At 50.0% G+C, this 15,492-nt stretch overlaps 1 protein-coding gene across 6 annotated transcripts in view; it reads right to left on the bottom strand.

The window, feature by feature from the left end:
- Positions 1-1,492: 1,492 nt before the first annotated feature.
- The window catches only part of LOC132821789 (lysyl oxidase homolog 3B-like), a 215,545-nt gene continuing 201,545 nt past the window's right edge, over positions 1,493-15,492 (bottom strand). For all 6 annotated transcript variants that reach the window (XM_060834621.1, XM_060834797.1, XM_060834977.1 and 3 more), the window contains 3 exons: positions 5,291-5,427; positions 4,579-4,690; positions 1,493-2,880 (listed from right to left, as the gene is read on the bottom strand). In XM_060834621.1, coding sequence (XP_060690604.1) covers positions 2,807-2,880; positions 4,579-4,690; positions 5,291-5,427 — 323 coding nt within the window. In that variant the 3' untranslated portion in view covers positions 1,493-2,806. The remainder of the gene's footprint in view (positions 2,881-4,578; positions 4,691-5,290; positions 5,428-15,492) is intronic.

Below are 15,492 nucleotides of genomic sequence, written 5' to 3'. Positions count from 1 at the left end.
GGAAATGAGGAAACTGGAGAAATCTGAGGACTCCTCCATCGCCAGACCATGGCAACACGACGGCTGGAGGAAGAGCGCCTCATCTTCCGCTGGGAACCCTCCAACCACACGGGATCAATCGCCACCAGGACAGAACCCCACTGGTCCTCACCTACCACCCCACCAACCTCCGTATACAGCGTATCATCCGCCGTCATTTCCGCCACCTCCAAACGGACCCCACCACCAGGGATGTATTTCCCTCCCCTCCCCTATCAGCGTTCCGCAAGGACCACTCCCTTTGTGACCCCCTCATCAGGTCCACACCCCCCACCAACCCAACCTCCACTCCCGGTACCTTCCTCTGCAACCGCAGGAAATGTAAAACTTGCGCCCACACCTCCACACTCACTTCCCTCCAAGGCCCCAAGGGATCCTTCCATATCCACCACAAATTCACCTGTACCTCCACACACATCATCTATTGCATCCGCTGCACCCGATGTGGCCTCCTCTATATTGGGGAGACAGGCCGCCTACTTGTGGAACATTTCAGAGAACACCTCTGGGACGCCTGGACCACCCAACCCAACCACCCCGTGGCTCAACACTTCAACTCCCCCTCCCACTCTGCCAAGGACATGCAGGTCCTTGGGCTCCTCCATCGCCAGACCATAACAACACGACGGCTGGAGGAAGAGCGCCTCATCTTCCGCCCGGGAACCCTCCAACCACAAGGGATGAACTCAGATTTCTCCAGTTTCCTCATTTCCCCTCCCCCCACCTTGTCTCAGTCGAATCCCTCGAACTCAGCACCACCCTCCTAACCTGCAATCTTCTTCCTGACCTCTCTGCCCCCACTCCACTCTGGCCTATCACCCTCACCTTAACCTCCTTCCACCTATCACATCTCCATCGCCCCTCCCCCAAGTCCCCCCTCCCTACCTTTTATCTTAGCCTGCCTGGCACACTTTCCTCATTCCTGATGAAGGGCTCTGGCCCGAAACATCGATTCTCCTTCTCCTTGGATGATGCCTGACCTGCTGCGCTTTTCCAGCAACACATTTTCAGCTCAATATGTTGAAGGTGTTAGCCCCCTGTGTTCTCTGTCTATGACCTGATGTTTAGATTGACTCTAATCTAAAAAGTGAGATGACAGAGTTTTACATAAATTCATGCAGTTTTTGAGCTCAGAGTTCTACATGAATGTATGCAGTTTTTGAGCAAAGTACAATGTAACTCTGCAAGTACAAATTCACCCCACACAATATATGTGTGCATGTGGGTCTGTGTGTGTGTGTGTGTCTGTCTGGGGTGGGGGTTGTGAGTGTGAGAAAGTGTGTGTGTGTGTCTGTCTGGGGTGGGGGTTGTGAGTGTGAGAAAGTGTGTGTGTGTGTGTCTGTCTGGGGTGGGGGTTGTGAGTGTGAGAAAGTGTGTGTGTGTGTGTGTTTAGTGAGTGCAGAGTGTCTGAGAGGGTGCATGTGTGAGTGTGGAGTATCAACACCACAAAAGATTTAAAAAAGTGCAAACTTTTATTCAAACTATTAATTACAGGTTCGGGCTGATACTCAGGTATTAGAAGGTTTGTAAATTATATATATAAACTCTTAAATTTAATAAAATTTACTGTCGATCTTGCATACTTTGTCTTGTGTTGTTGGTGAGAGCCCTCTCTCTCTCTCTCTCTCTCTGTACAAACTGCAGGCTATAACAGTCACACTCACCACGATGCTGCAGGTGAGGGCAGGTCAGGGATGGGGCAGGACGATTGGTTGTACTGGTCAGTGCTCACACTCTCTCCACTTGACAGGAATGGACGGGAAATGGAAGAAACATTAACCTGGGCCCAGGTTTCTGCATTGAGGTGTTTGTCAATCCCAGCTCATCGCACCCTGGGAGAGGGGCTTCAGGATAGACTGGATATAAGAGGTCAGCTACTGGGGTTTCACAACAGGGAGGGATGGGTCTGTAGCACTCCTTACACACAGTGAGGGGACAGGGGGCTGTGTGTGTGAGACTCCCCCATCGCAGACACACATAGCGAGGGGACAGGGGGTTGTGTGTGTGTGTGTGTGTGTGTGTGAGAGAGACTCCCCCATCGCAGACACACACAGTGAGGGGACAGGGGTCTGTGTGTGACTCCCCCATCGCAGACACACAGAGTGAGGGGACAGGGGTCTGTGTGTGACTCCCCCATCGCAGACACAGTGAGGGGACAGGGGTCTGTGTGTGAGACTCCCCCATCGCAGACACAGCGAGGGGACAGGGGTCTGTGTGTGAGACTCCCCCATCGCAGACACACACTGAGGGGAAAGGGATCTGTGTGAGAGACTCCCCCATCGCGCGCACGCACACAGTGAGGGGACAGGAGTGTGTGTGTGGGTGTGTGTATGGGTGTGTGTGTGGTGTGTGTATGTGTGGTGTGTGTGTGAGACTCCCCCACTACAAACTGAGATGATGATGGGATGGGTATTGTCTGTGATTCCCGAAAATGGACCTCTCTGACTGGGCCAGTATTTCATGCCCATCCCCAGTTATGCAGAGTTCCCTTCCTGAACTGCTGCAGACCACGGGGGTAAGTGTCACTTCCCAGCGCTGCTCATGACCTGCTGTCCGTTTTCCTGACCTTGCTGTTTCTCACTGTGGGTTCCACACACTTTCACTCGTGTGTTTACTGAAACATCCGGCTATCCAGTCTCAGCCGTCAGGGGTCAATGCTGACTGTTTGGTGGGATGAGGAGAGGTTATTGGGAGAGGGAGGACACCCAGTTGAATTCAGGAGGACATTAGCACCAAGAACAGAGCAGAGTCCCCGGGGAGACGGTGATTAGGGAATCAGATTGTTCAACTGGCCCGGGTATTTCTCAAACTCCCGCTCAGCCTCTTCACTGAAAGCATCGCCTAGGGGAGGGAAACAGAGAGAACGGTCATCGGTCACAGAGAGAGACAGACAGAAATTATCAAAACTTACATTGACACACCAAGTTTCAGGCTGGAGGCCTGTGACCAGTGGAGTGCCACAAGGATCGGTGCTGGGTCCTCTACTTTTTGTCATTTACATAAATGATTTGGATGTGAGTATATGAGGTACAGTTAGTAAGTTTGCAGATGACACCAAAATTGGGGGTGTAGTGGACAGCAAAGAGGGTTACCTCAGATTACAACAGGATCTGGACCAGATGGGCCAATGGGCTGAGAAGTGGCAGATGGAGTTTAATTCAGATAAATGCGAGGTGCTGCACTTTGGGAAAGCAAATCTTAGCAGGACTTATACACTTAATGGTAAGGTCCTGGGGAGTGTTGCTGAACAAAGAGACCTTGGAGTGCAGGTTCATAGCTCCTTGAAAGTGGAGTTGCAGGTAGATAGGATAGTGAAGAAGGCATTTGGTATGCTTTCCTTTATTGGTCTGTGCACCGATTGTAAGAGTTGGAGGGTCATGACAAACACAAGACATTGGTTTGGCCACTTTTGGAATTATCTTTGGTCTCCCTGTTATAGAAAGAATGTTGTGAAACTAGAAAGTGTTCAGAAAAGGATGTTGCCAGGGTTGGAGGATTTGAGCTACAGGGAGAGGCTGAACAGGGTGGGGCTGTTTTCCCTGGAGCATCAGAGGCTGAGGGGTGACCTTATAGAGGTTTACAAAATTATGAGGGACATGGGTAGGGTAAATAGGCAAAGTCTTTTCCCTGGGGTCGGGGAGTCCAGAATTAGAGGGCATAGGTTTAGGGTGAGAGGGGAAAGATATAAAAGAGACCTGAGGGGCAACTTTTTCATGCAGAGGGTGGTAGGTGTATGGAATGAGCTGCCAGAGGATGTGGAGGAGGCTGGCACAGTTGCTGGTATGAATAGGAAGGGTTTGGAGGGATATGGGCCTAGACTGGGTTGGGATATCTGCTCGACATGGACGGGTTGGACTGGAGGGTCTGTTTCCGTGCTGTACATCTCGATGACTGTAAGTCACAGTGCTCTGGAATGTTCTGTCTGAGTGGTGGATGAAAGAAAATTCACTCTCGCCCCTGGTCCTACTATCAGGCAGCACGGTGACTCAGTATGTTAGCACCGCTGCCTCACGGCTTCAGGGACGAGGGTTCAATTCCAGTCTCGGGTGACTGTCTGTGTGGAGTTCCCATGTTGGGAATGTCGGGATTGGGAAGAGGACAGGGTGTTGGTGACTAACAACCTGCAACAACTTCTTTAACCTAAAGACATTGTACAGTTATACCCACACTGCCCTTGGGAGGGGAATTCCAGGATGGTGACCCAGCGACAGGGAAGGAACAGTGATATATTTCCAGGTCAGGATGGGGAGTGGCGTGGAGGGGAACTTACAGGGGGTGGTGTTCCCATGTACCTGCTGCCCTTATCCTTCTCGATGGAAGTGGCCGTGGGTTTGGAAGGTGCTGCTGGTGATGAACTGGAAGCACTGGGAGAGTGATTGCTCCCTATTCCCCGACGCTGTGTGGGCTATCAGAGGTCAGAGTGGTCCCACCATCCCACCGGGAACGTCATGCTAATGAAGGAGTGCAGCACCAATCAGATTGCAGCACGCATGGAACACGGCCACCAATGACAGCGAGTTTTTGGAGAAAAGTGGTTACCGATGTGACAGTTATGCATCCAAATTCGATGGCCATCGTATTTACAGTTACATTTCATGGCGTTGTTGGTGAAGTCACTCTCAGACACTTCATGGTTTGGGTTAATCACAACCTGCCAATCAAACACAGGCATCAGTGTCCCATCAACAACAGACTGTCTAACCCACCGGGACAGAGAGGGACCCACCGGGACAGAGAGGGACCCACCGGGACAGAGAGGGACCCACCGGGACAGAGAGGGGCCCACCGGGACAGAGAGGGACTCACCGGGACAGAGAGGGACTCACCGGACCAGAGAGGGACCCACCGGGACAGAGAGGGGCCCACCGGGACAGAGAGGGACTCACCGGGACAGAGAGGGACTCACCGGACCAGAGAGGGACCCACCGGGACAGAGAGGACTCACCGGGCCAGAGTGGGACTCACCGGGACAGAGAGGGACTCACCGGACCAGAGAGGGACCCACCGGGACAGAGAGGACTCACCGGGACAGAGAGGGACTCACCGGGACAGAGAGGGACTCACCGGGATAAAGAGGGACCCACCAGGACAGAGAAGGACTCACCGGGCCAGAGAGGGACTCACCGGGACAGAGAGGGACTCACTGGCCCAGGGTGTAACACACTGACCCAGGGTGTGATCTACTGGCCCAGGGTTTGACCCACTAGCCCTGGGTGATGTCCCCAATCTCTCCCCTCTCCATCGGTTTTACCTGCATGATGTAGTTTCCTGGTTTGACATCAGTGATATCGATCCATTGGCAGTCAATGTCATGACGATAGGAATCCCAGCATCCCACAGTGATCCCCTGTTCTCCAAAGTTAGCACACTCATACCGCTTCGCCACGTCTGGGAAACACAGAAACACTGGTTAGACACACACCCACACAGACACCCACACCCACACACACACACACACAGACACCCACACACACCCAGCTCAGACACACACACACACACACACGCGCACACCCACACACACTCAGCTCACACACACCCACACACACCCAGCTCAGACATACACACCCACACACACGCACACCACACACACTCAGCTCACACACACCCACACACACACACCCAGCTCAGACACACACACACACACACACTCAGCTCACACACACCCACACACACACACACACACTCAGCTCACACACACCCACACACACACCCAGCTCAGACACACACTCAGCTCACACACACCCACACACACACACCCAGCTCAGACACACACCCACACACACCCACACACACACACACCCAGCTCAGACACCCACCCACACACACTCAGCTCACACACACCCACACACCCAGCTCAGACACACACACATGCACACACACCCACACACACTCAGCTCTCACACACCCACACACCCAGCTCAGACACACACGCACACCCACACTCACTCAGCTCACACACACACCCAGCTCAGACACACACACACACACACCCAGCTCACACACACCCACACACACACACACACACTCAGCTCACACCCACACACACACACACCCAGCTCACACCCACACACACCTAGCTCACACACACACATACACCCCCACACACAGACACACACACACCCAGCTCAGACACACACACACACCCAGACACACTCAGCTCACACACACACACACACACACGCACACACCCAGCTCAGACACACACACACACCCACACACCCAGCTCACACACGCATACACCCCCACACACACAGACACACACACACGCATACACCCCCACACACACACACACACCCAGCTCACACACGCATACACCCCCACACACACAGACACACACACACCCAGCTCACACACGCATACACCCCCACACACACACACACCCAGCTCTCTCACACACACACACACACCCACACCCAGCTCTCACTCACATACACACACACACACACACACACACACACACACACACACACACACCAGTGCAACCTCATTCCTAGCCTGACATTTGGACTTTGTGAAAGGCTTTCCCACCTGACAGTGAACAAACTCTTGTTTTTGGACAAGCTCCCATTGTGACTCGGATCTGATCACTACCCAGGCCTCAGCTTGTTCCTGACAGGACGGGGGCTTCTAGGATGGACAAGTGAGGGGAACTGACCAAAAACACTTGCAGTGCCATCTCAATGAACAGATGGACTGAGAAACCCATAGCAGGTGGAGAGTTGGGTAAAGGGAGACATTGACAGGATGGCAGTCTCTACCTAGTGGAGTGTCACAGGGGTCAGTGCTGGGACCACAATGATTAACAATATGTAGGAATGACTTGGGTGAGGTGAGTGAATGTATTGTAGCCAGATTTGTGGATGATTCTAGAACAGATGGGAAGGCAAGTGGTGAGAATGTGGCCGAGTCTGCGCAGGGATATAGACAGGTTCAGTGAGTGGGCAACATCTTGTCAGATGGAATATAATGTGGGAAAATGGGAGGTTAGGCACTTTGGCAGGAGGAATAGAGGAGCTGAATATTATTGAAATGGAAACAGACTGCAGAAAGCTGCAGCACAGACTGATTTGAGAATCCTTGTCTGTAAATCACAAGAAGCATCCACGTTCAGGAGGTGATAGAGAAGGCGAAGGGAATGTGGGCCTTTATCTCAAAGAGAATGGAGTAGAAAAGTAAGGAGGATTTGCTGAAATTATAGAAAGCACCAGAGAGCTCACAGCCGCAGTACTGTGCACAGGTCTGGGTCCGTTATCTAAGGGAGGGTATACCGGTGTCGGAGGCAGTCCAGGGAGGGCTCACTCAACTGGTACCGGGTAGGGAGGGACTGTCTCATGAGGAGAGGTTGAGTAGGTTGGGCCTGTAATCAGAGTTTAAAATAATGAGAGGGGACCTTACTGAAACACAGAAGATCTTTCAAGGACTGACAAAGATGTGGAAAGATTGTTTCCCCTTGTTGGAGAATCAAGGACCGGGGGGATAGGGAGGGGGGGCAGGGGAGATGGGGAGGGGGGTGGAATCTGAAACTAAGGGGTTGCACATTTAAGACAGAGATGAGGAGAGGAATGAATCAGTGGGATTCCTTACCACAGAGGGACGGTCGAGGCTGGGTCAGTCAGAACATTCAAGGCTGAGGCAGACAGATTACAATCGGTGAGGGAGTGAGGATTATGGGGAAAATGTGGGAAAGTAGAGTTATCGGATTGGCCATGAGCTGACTGAAGGGTGGGAGTGGATTCGATGAGCTGACTGCTCTCACATCTCACGGTGTTAAGGACCCACCAAAAGCTGCCTCCAATGTTAGTGAATGCCTGTGGAATGATTTCACATTGACTCTCCGAGATGTAATATCCAGGTGACCTCCAACATTCCCCCTGCTCTCACCCCGGGCTAATCCCACCGTCCGGAGAGACCAGGCACACATGGTCTTCACTGCAAGGTCACAGGCTGACCGGCGACCCGATAGACTTAAACAAAATGGTGAGAGGGATTGACAGAATGGATAGTGACCATGACTCAGGCAGAAGTGACCATGACAACAGGGTCATACTTTGGAGGTAAACGGAGAACAGCTGAAAGGAGATGTCAGAGGCAGGTATTTTTACACAGAGGGGAAATCCAGCAACAGCATTGAGACAGGCATCCTGACTGGGAGGGGAATCGGCAGGGAATACAGGGACATGGGTGGTGCAGATACACCACACCAAGAATTGAGAAAGGCATCATGTGACAGCGCAGTGTTGGTGACCTGTACAATGCTTTGGTCTGTGTCACACTGTCGATCAGTGTTACTCCTGCCACTGGCCAGGGTCAGTGACCCCATTTAACGGGGAGAATCTCACCATTTTCCTGTACATTTTCCTGAAGATTTGCGTCTTCAAATTATACACCTAGCATCTCACAGTGTTATATCCCCATCCCACAGTGTTATATCCCCATCCCACAGTGTTATATCCCCATCCCACAGTGTTATATCCCCATCCCACAGTGTTATATCCCCATCTCACAGTGTTATATCCCCGTCCCACAGTGTTATATCCCCATCTCACAGTGTTATGTCCCCATCTCACAGTGTTATGTCCCCATCCCACAGTGTTATATCCCCATCCCACAGTGTTATATCCCCATCTCACAGTGTTATATCCCCATCCCACAGTGTTATATCCCCATCCCACAGTGTTATATCCCCATCTCACAGTGTTATATCCCCATCTCACAGCGATTTATCCCCTTCCCACAGTGTTATATCCCCATCCCACAGTGTTATATCCCCATCCCACAGTGTTATATCCCCATCTCACAGTGTTATATCCCCATCTCACAGTGTTATATCCCCATCCCACAGTGTTATATCCCCATCCCACAGTGTTATATCCCCATCTCACAGTGTTATATCCCCATCCCACAGTGTTATATCCCCATCTCACAGTGTTATATCCCCATCCCACAGCTTTATATCCCCATCCCACAGTGTTATATCCCCATCCCACAGTGTTATATCCCCATCCCACAGTGTTATATCCCCATCCCACAGCGTTATATCCCCGTCCCACAGTGTTATATCCCCATCTCACAGTGTTATATCCCCATCTCACAGTGTTATATCCCCATCCCACAGTGTTATATCCCCATCCCACAGTGTTATATCCCCATCCCACAGTGTTATATCCCCATCTCACAGTGTTATATCCCCATCCCACAGTGTTATATCCCCATCCCACAGTGTTATATCCCCATCTCACAGTATTATATCCCCATCCCAGTGTTATATCCCCATCCCACAGTGTTATATCCCCATCCCACAGCGTTATATCCCCATCTCACAGTATTATATCCCCATCCCAGTGTTATATCCCCATCCCACAGTGTTATATCCCCATCCCACAGTGTTATATCCCCATCCCAGTGTTATATCCCCATCTCACAGTGTTATATCCCCATCCCAGTGTTATATCCCCATCCCACAGTGTTATATCCCCATCCCACAGCGTTATATCCCCATCTCACAGTATTATATCCCCATCCCAGTGTTATATCCCCATCCCACAGTGTTATATCCCCATCCCACAGTGTTATATCCCCATCCCAGTGTTATATCCCCATCCCACAGTGTTATATCCCCATCCCAGTGTTATATCCCCATCCCACAGCGTTATATCCCCATCTCACAGTATTATATCCCCATCCCAGTGTTATATCCCCATCCCACAGTGTTATATCCCCATCCCACAGTGTTATATCCCCATCCCAGTGTTATATCCCCATCTCACAGTGTTATATCCCCATCCCACAGTGTTATATCCCCATCTCACAGTGTTATATCCCCATCCCACAGTGTTATATCCCCATCTCACAGTGTTATATCCCCATCTCACAGTGTTATATCCCCATCCCACAGTGTTATATCCCCATCTCACAGTGTTATATCCCCATCTCACAGTGTTATATCCCCATCTCACAGTGTTATATCCCCATCCCACAGCGTTATATCCCCATCCCACAGCGTTATATCCCCATCCCACAGTGTTATATCCCCATCTCACAGTGTTATATCCCCATCCCACAGTGTTATATCCCCATCCCACAGTGTTATATCCCCATCTCACAGTGTTATATCCCCATCCCACAGTGTTATATCCCCGTCCCACAGTGTTATATCCCCGTCCCACAGTGTTATATCCCCGTCCCAGTGTTATATCCCCGTCTCACAGTGTTATATCCCCGTCCCACAATGTTATATCCCCGTCACAGTGTTATATCCCCATCTCATAGTGTTATATCCCCGTCTCACAGTGTTATATCCCCATCCCAGTGTTATATCACCATCCCACAGTGTTATATCCCCATCCCACAGTGTTATATCCCCGTCCCACAGTGTTATATCCCCGTCCCACAGTGTTATATCCCCGTCCCAGTGTTATATCCCCATCTCACAGTGTTATATCCCCGTCCCACAATGTTATATCCCCGTCACAGTGTTATATCCCCATCTCATAGTGTTATATCCCCATCTCACAGTGTTATATCCCCATCTCACAGTGTTATATCCCCATCCCACAGCGTTATATCCCCATCCCACAGTGTTATATCCCCATCCCACAGTGTTATATCCCCATCTCACAGTGTTATATCCCCATCCCACAGTGTTATATCCCCATCCCACAGTGTTATATCCCCATCTCACAGTGTTATATCCCCGTCCCAGTGTAATATCCGCATCTTACAGTGTTATATCCCCGTCCCACAATGTTATATCCCCGTCCCAGTGTTATATCCCCATCTCATAGTGTTATATCCCCGTCTCACAGTGTTAAATCCCCATGCCAGTGTTATATCCCCATCCCACAGTGTTATATCCCCATCTCACAGTGTTATATCCCCATCCCACAGTGTTATATCCCCGTCTCACATAGTTATATACCCATCCCAGTGTTATATCCCCATCCCACAGCGTTATATCCCCATCTCACAGTGTTATAAAAACATCTCACAGTGTTATATCCCCATCCCACAGTGTTATATCCCCATCTCACAGTGTTATATCCCCATCCCAGTGTTATATCCCCGTCTCACAGTGTTATATGCCCATCCCACAGTGTTATATCCCCATCCCTCAGTATTATATCCCCATCCCACAGTGTTATATCCCCATCCCACAGTGTTATATCCCCATCCCACAGTGTTATATCCCCATCCCACAGCGTTATATCCCCATCCCACAGCGTTATATCCCCATTCCCACAGCGTTCTCTCCCCGTCCCACAATGTTATATCCCCGTCCCAGTGTTATATCCCCATCTCACAGTGTTATATCCCCATCCCAGCGTTATATCCCCATCTCACAGCGTTATATCCCCATCCCACAGCGTTATATCCCCATCTCACAGCGTTATATCCCCATCTCACAGCGTTATATCCCCATTCCCACAGCATTATATCCCCATCCCACAGCGTTATATCCCCATCCCACAGCGTTATATCCCCATCCCACAGTGTTATATCCCCGTCCCACAGTGTTATATCCCCGTCTCACAGCGTTATATCCCCATCCCACAGCGTTATATCCCCATCCCACAGTGTTATATCCCCATCCCACAGTGTTATATCCCCATCCCACAGTGTTATATCCCCGTCTCACATAGTTATATCCCCATCCCAGTGTTATATCCCCATCCCACAGTGTTATATCCCCATCCCACAGTATTATATCCCCATCCCACAGTGTTATATCCCCATTCCACAGTGTTATATCCCCATCCCACAGCGTTATATCCCCATCCCACAGCGTTATATCCCCATCCCACAGTATTATATCCCCATCCCACAGTGTTATATCCCCATCCCACAGTGTTATATCCCCATCTCACAGTGTTATATCCCCATCCCACAGTGTTATATCCCCATCCCACAGTGTTATATCCCCATCTCACAGCGTTATATCCCCATCCCACAGCGTTATATCCCCATTCCCACAGTGTTATATCCCCGTCCCACAGTGTTATATCCCCATCCCACAGCGTTATATCCCCATCCCACAGTGTTATATCCCCATCTCACAGTGTTATATCCCCATCCCACAGTGTTATATCCCCAGCCCACAGTGTTATATCCCCGTCCCACAGTGTTATATCCCCGTCCCACAGTGTTATATCCCCATCTCACAGTGTTATATCCCCATCTCACAGTGTTATATCCCCATCCCACAGTGTTATATCCCCATCCCACAGTGTTATATCACCATCCCACAGCGTTATATCCCCATCCCACAGCGTTATATCCCCATCCCACAGTGTTATATCCCCATCCCACAGTATTATGTCCCCATCCCACAGTGTTATATCCCCATCCCACAGTGTTATATCCCCATCCCACAGCGTTATATCCCCATCCCACAGTGTTATATCCCCATCCCACAGTGTTATATCCCCATCCCGCAGCGTTATATCCCCATTCCCACAGCGTTCTCTCCCCGTCCCACAATGTTATATCCCCGTCCCAGTGTTATATCCCCATCTCACAGTGTTATATCCCCATCCCAGCGTTATATCCCCATCTCACAGCGTTATATCCCCATCCCACAGCGTTATATCCCCATCTCACAGCGTTATATCCCCATCTCACAGCGTTATATCCCCATTCCCACAGCATTATATCCCCATCCCACAGCGTTATATCCCCATCCCACAGCGTTATATCCCCATCCCACAGCGTTATATCCCCATCCCACAGTGTTATATCCCCGTCCCACAGTGTTATATCCCCGTCTCACAGCGTTATATCCCCATCCCACAGCGTTATATCCCCATCCCACAGTGTTATATCCCCATCCCACAGTGTTATATCCCCATCCCACAGTGTTATATCCCCGTCTCACATAGTTATATCCCCATCCCAGTGTTATATCCCCATCCCACAGTGTTATATCCCCATCCCACAGTATTATATCCCCATCCCACAGTGTTATATCCCCATTCCACAGTGTTATATCCCCATCCCACAGCGTTATATCCCCATCCCACAGTGTTATATCCCCATCCCACAGTGTTATATCCCCATCCCACAGTGTTATATCCCCATCTCACAGTGTTATATCCCCATCCCACAGTGTTATATCCCCGTCCCACAGTGTTATATCCCCGTCTCACAGTGTTATATCCCCGTCTCACAGTGTTATATCCCCATCCCACAGTGTTATATCCCCGTCTCACATAGTTATATCCCCATCTCACAGTGTTATATCCCCATCCCACAGTGTTATATCCCCATCTCACAGTGTTATATCCCCGTCTCACAGTGTTATATCCCCATCCCACAGTGTTATATCCCCGTCTCACATAGTTATATCCCCATCTCACAGTGTTATATCCCCATCTCACAGTGTTATATCCCCATCTCACAGTGTTATATCCCCATCCCACAGTGTTATATCCCCGTCCCACAGTGTTATATCCCCGTCCCACATTGTTATATCCCCGTCCCACAGTATTATATCCCCGTCTCACAGTGTTATATCCCCGTCTCACAGTGTTATATCCCCATCCCACAGTGTTATATCCCCGTCTCACATAGTTATATCCCCATCCCACAGTGTTATATCCCCATCCCACAGTGTTATATCCCCATCCCACAGTGTTATATCCCCATCTCACAGTGTTATATCCCCATCCCACAGTGTTATATCCCCATCTCACAGTGTTATATCCCCATCTCACAGTGTTATATCCCCATCCCACAGCGTTATATCCCCATCTCACAGCGTTATATCCCCATCCCACAGCGTTATATCCCCATCCCACAGCGTTTTCTCCCCATCTCACAGTGTTATATCCCCATCTCACAGTGTTATATCCCCATCCCACAGTGTTATATCCCCATCCCACAGTGTTATATCCCCATCTCACAGCGTTATATCCCCGTCCCACAGCGTTATATTCCCGTCTCACAGTGTTATATCCCCATCCCACAGCGTTATATCCCCATTCCCACAGTGTTATATCCCCGTCCCACAATGTTATATCCCCGTCCCAGTGTTATATCCCCATCTCACAGCGTTATATCCCCATCCCACAGTGTTATATCCCCATCTCACAGTGTTATATCCCCATCCCACAGCGTTATATCCCCATCCCACAGCGTTATATCCCCGTCCCACAGTGTTATATCCCCGTCCCACAGTGTTATATCCCCATCTCACAGTGTTATATCCCCATCCCACAGCGTTATATCCCCATCCCACAGCGTTATATCCCCATCCCACAGTGTTATATCCCCGTCTCACAGTGTTATATCCCCATCCCACAGTGTTATATCCCCATCCCACACTGTTATATCCCCATCTCACAGTGTTATATCCCCATCCCACAGTGTTATATCCCCGTCTCACATAGTTATATCAACATCCCAGTGTTATATCCCCATCCCACAGTGTTATATCCCCATCCCACAGTATTATATCCCCATCCCACAGTGTTATATCCCCATCTCACAGTGTAATATCCCCATCCCACAGTGTTATATCCCCGTCTCACATAGTTATATCCCCATCCCAGTGTTATATCCCCATCCCACAGTGTTATATCCCCATCCCACAGTGTTATATCCCCATCCCACAGCGTTATATCCCCATCCCAGAGTGTTATATCCACATCCCACAGTGTTAATTCCCCATCCCACAGCGTTATATCCCCATCCCACAGCGTTATATCCCCATCTCACAGTGTTATATCCCCATCCCACAGTGTTATATCCCCATCTCACAGTGTTATATCCCCATCCCACAGTGTTATATCCCCGTCCCACATTGTTATATCCCAGTCCCACAGTATTATATCCTCGTCTCACAGTGTTATATCCCCGTCTCACAGTGTTATATCCCCATCACACAGTGTTATATCCCCATCCCACAGAGTTATATCCCCGTCTCACATAGTTATATCCCCGTCTCACAGTGTTATATCCCCATCCCACAGTGTTATATCCCCATCTCACAGTGTTATATCCCCATCCCACAGTGTTATATCCCCATCCCACAGCGTTTTCTCCCCATCTCACAGTGTTATATCCCCATCTCACAGTGTTATATCCCCATCCCACAGTGTTATATCCCCATCCCACAGTGTTATATCCCCATCCCACAGTGTTATATCCCCATCTCACAGTGTTATATCCCCATCCCACGGTGTTATATCCCCATCCCACAGCGTTTTCTCTCCATCCCACAGTGTTATATCCCCATCCCACAGTGTTATATCCCCATCCCACAGTGTTATATCCCCATCCCACAGTGTTATATCCCCATCCCACAGTGTTATATCCCCATCTCACAGTGTTATATCCCCATCTCACAGTGTTATATCCCCATCCCACAGTGTTATATCCCCATCTCACAGTGTTATATCCCCATCTCACAGTGTTATATCCCCATCTCACAGTGTTATATCACCATCCCACAGCGTT

This window comes from Hemiscyllium ocellatum, chromosome 1 (genome assembly GCF_020745735.1).
Source record: "Hemiscyllium ocellatum isolate sHemOce1 chromosome 1, sHemOce1.pat.X.cur, whole genome shotgun sequence".
In the NCBI taxonomy this organism is placed as follows: domain Eukaryota; kingdom Metazoa; phylum Chordata; class Chondrichthyes; order Orectolobiformes; family Hemiscylliidae; genus Hemiscyllium; species Hemiscyllium ocellatum.
This window is presented reverse-complemented; position numbering and strand designations above follow the sequence as displayed.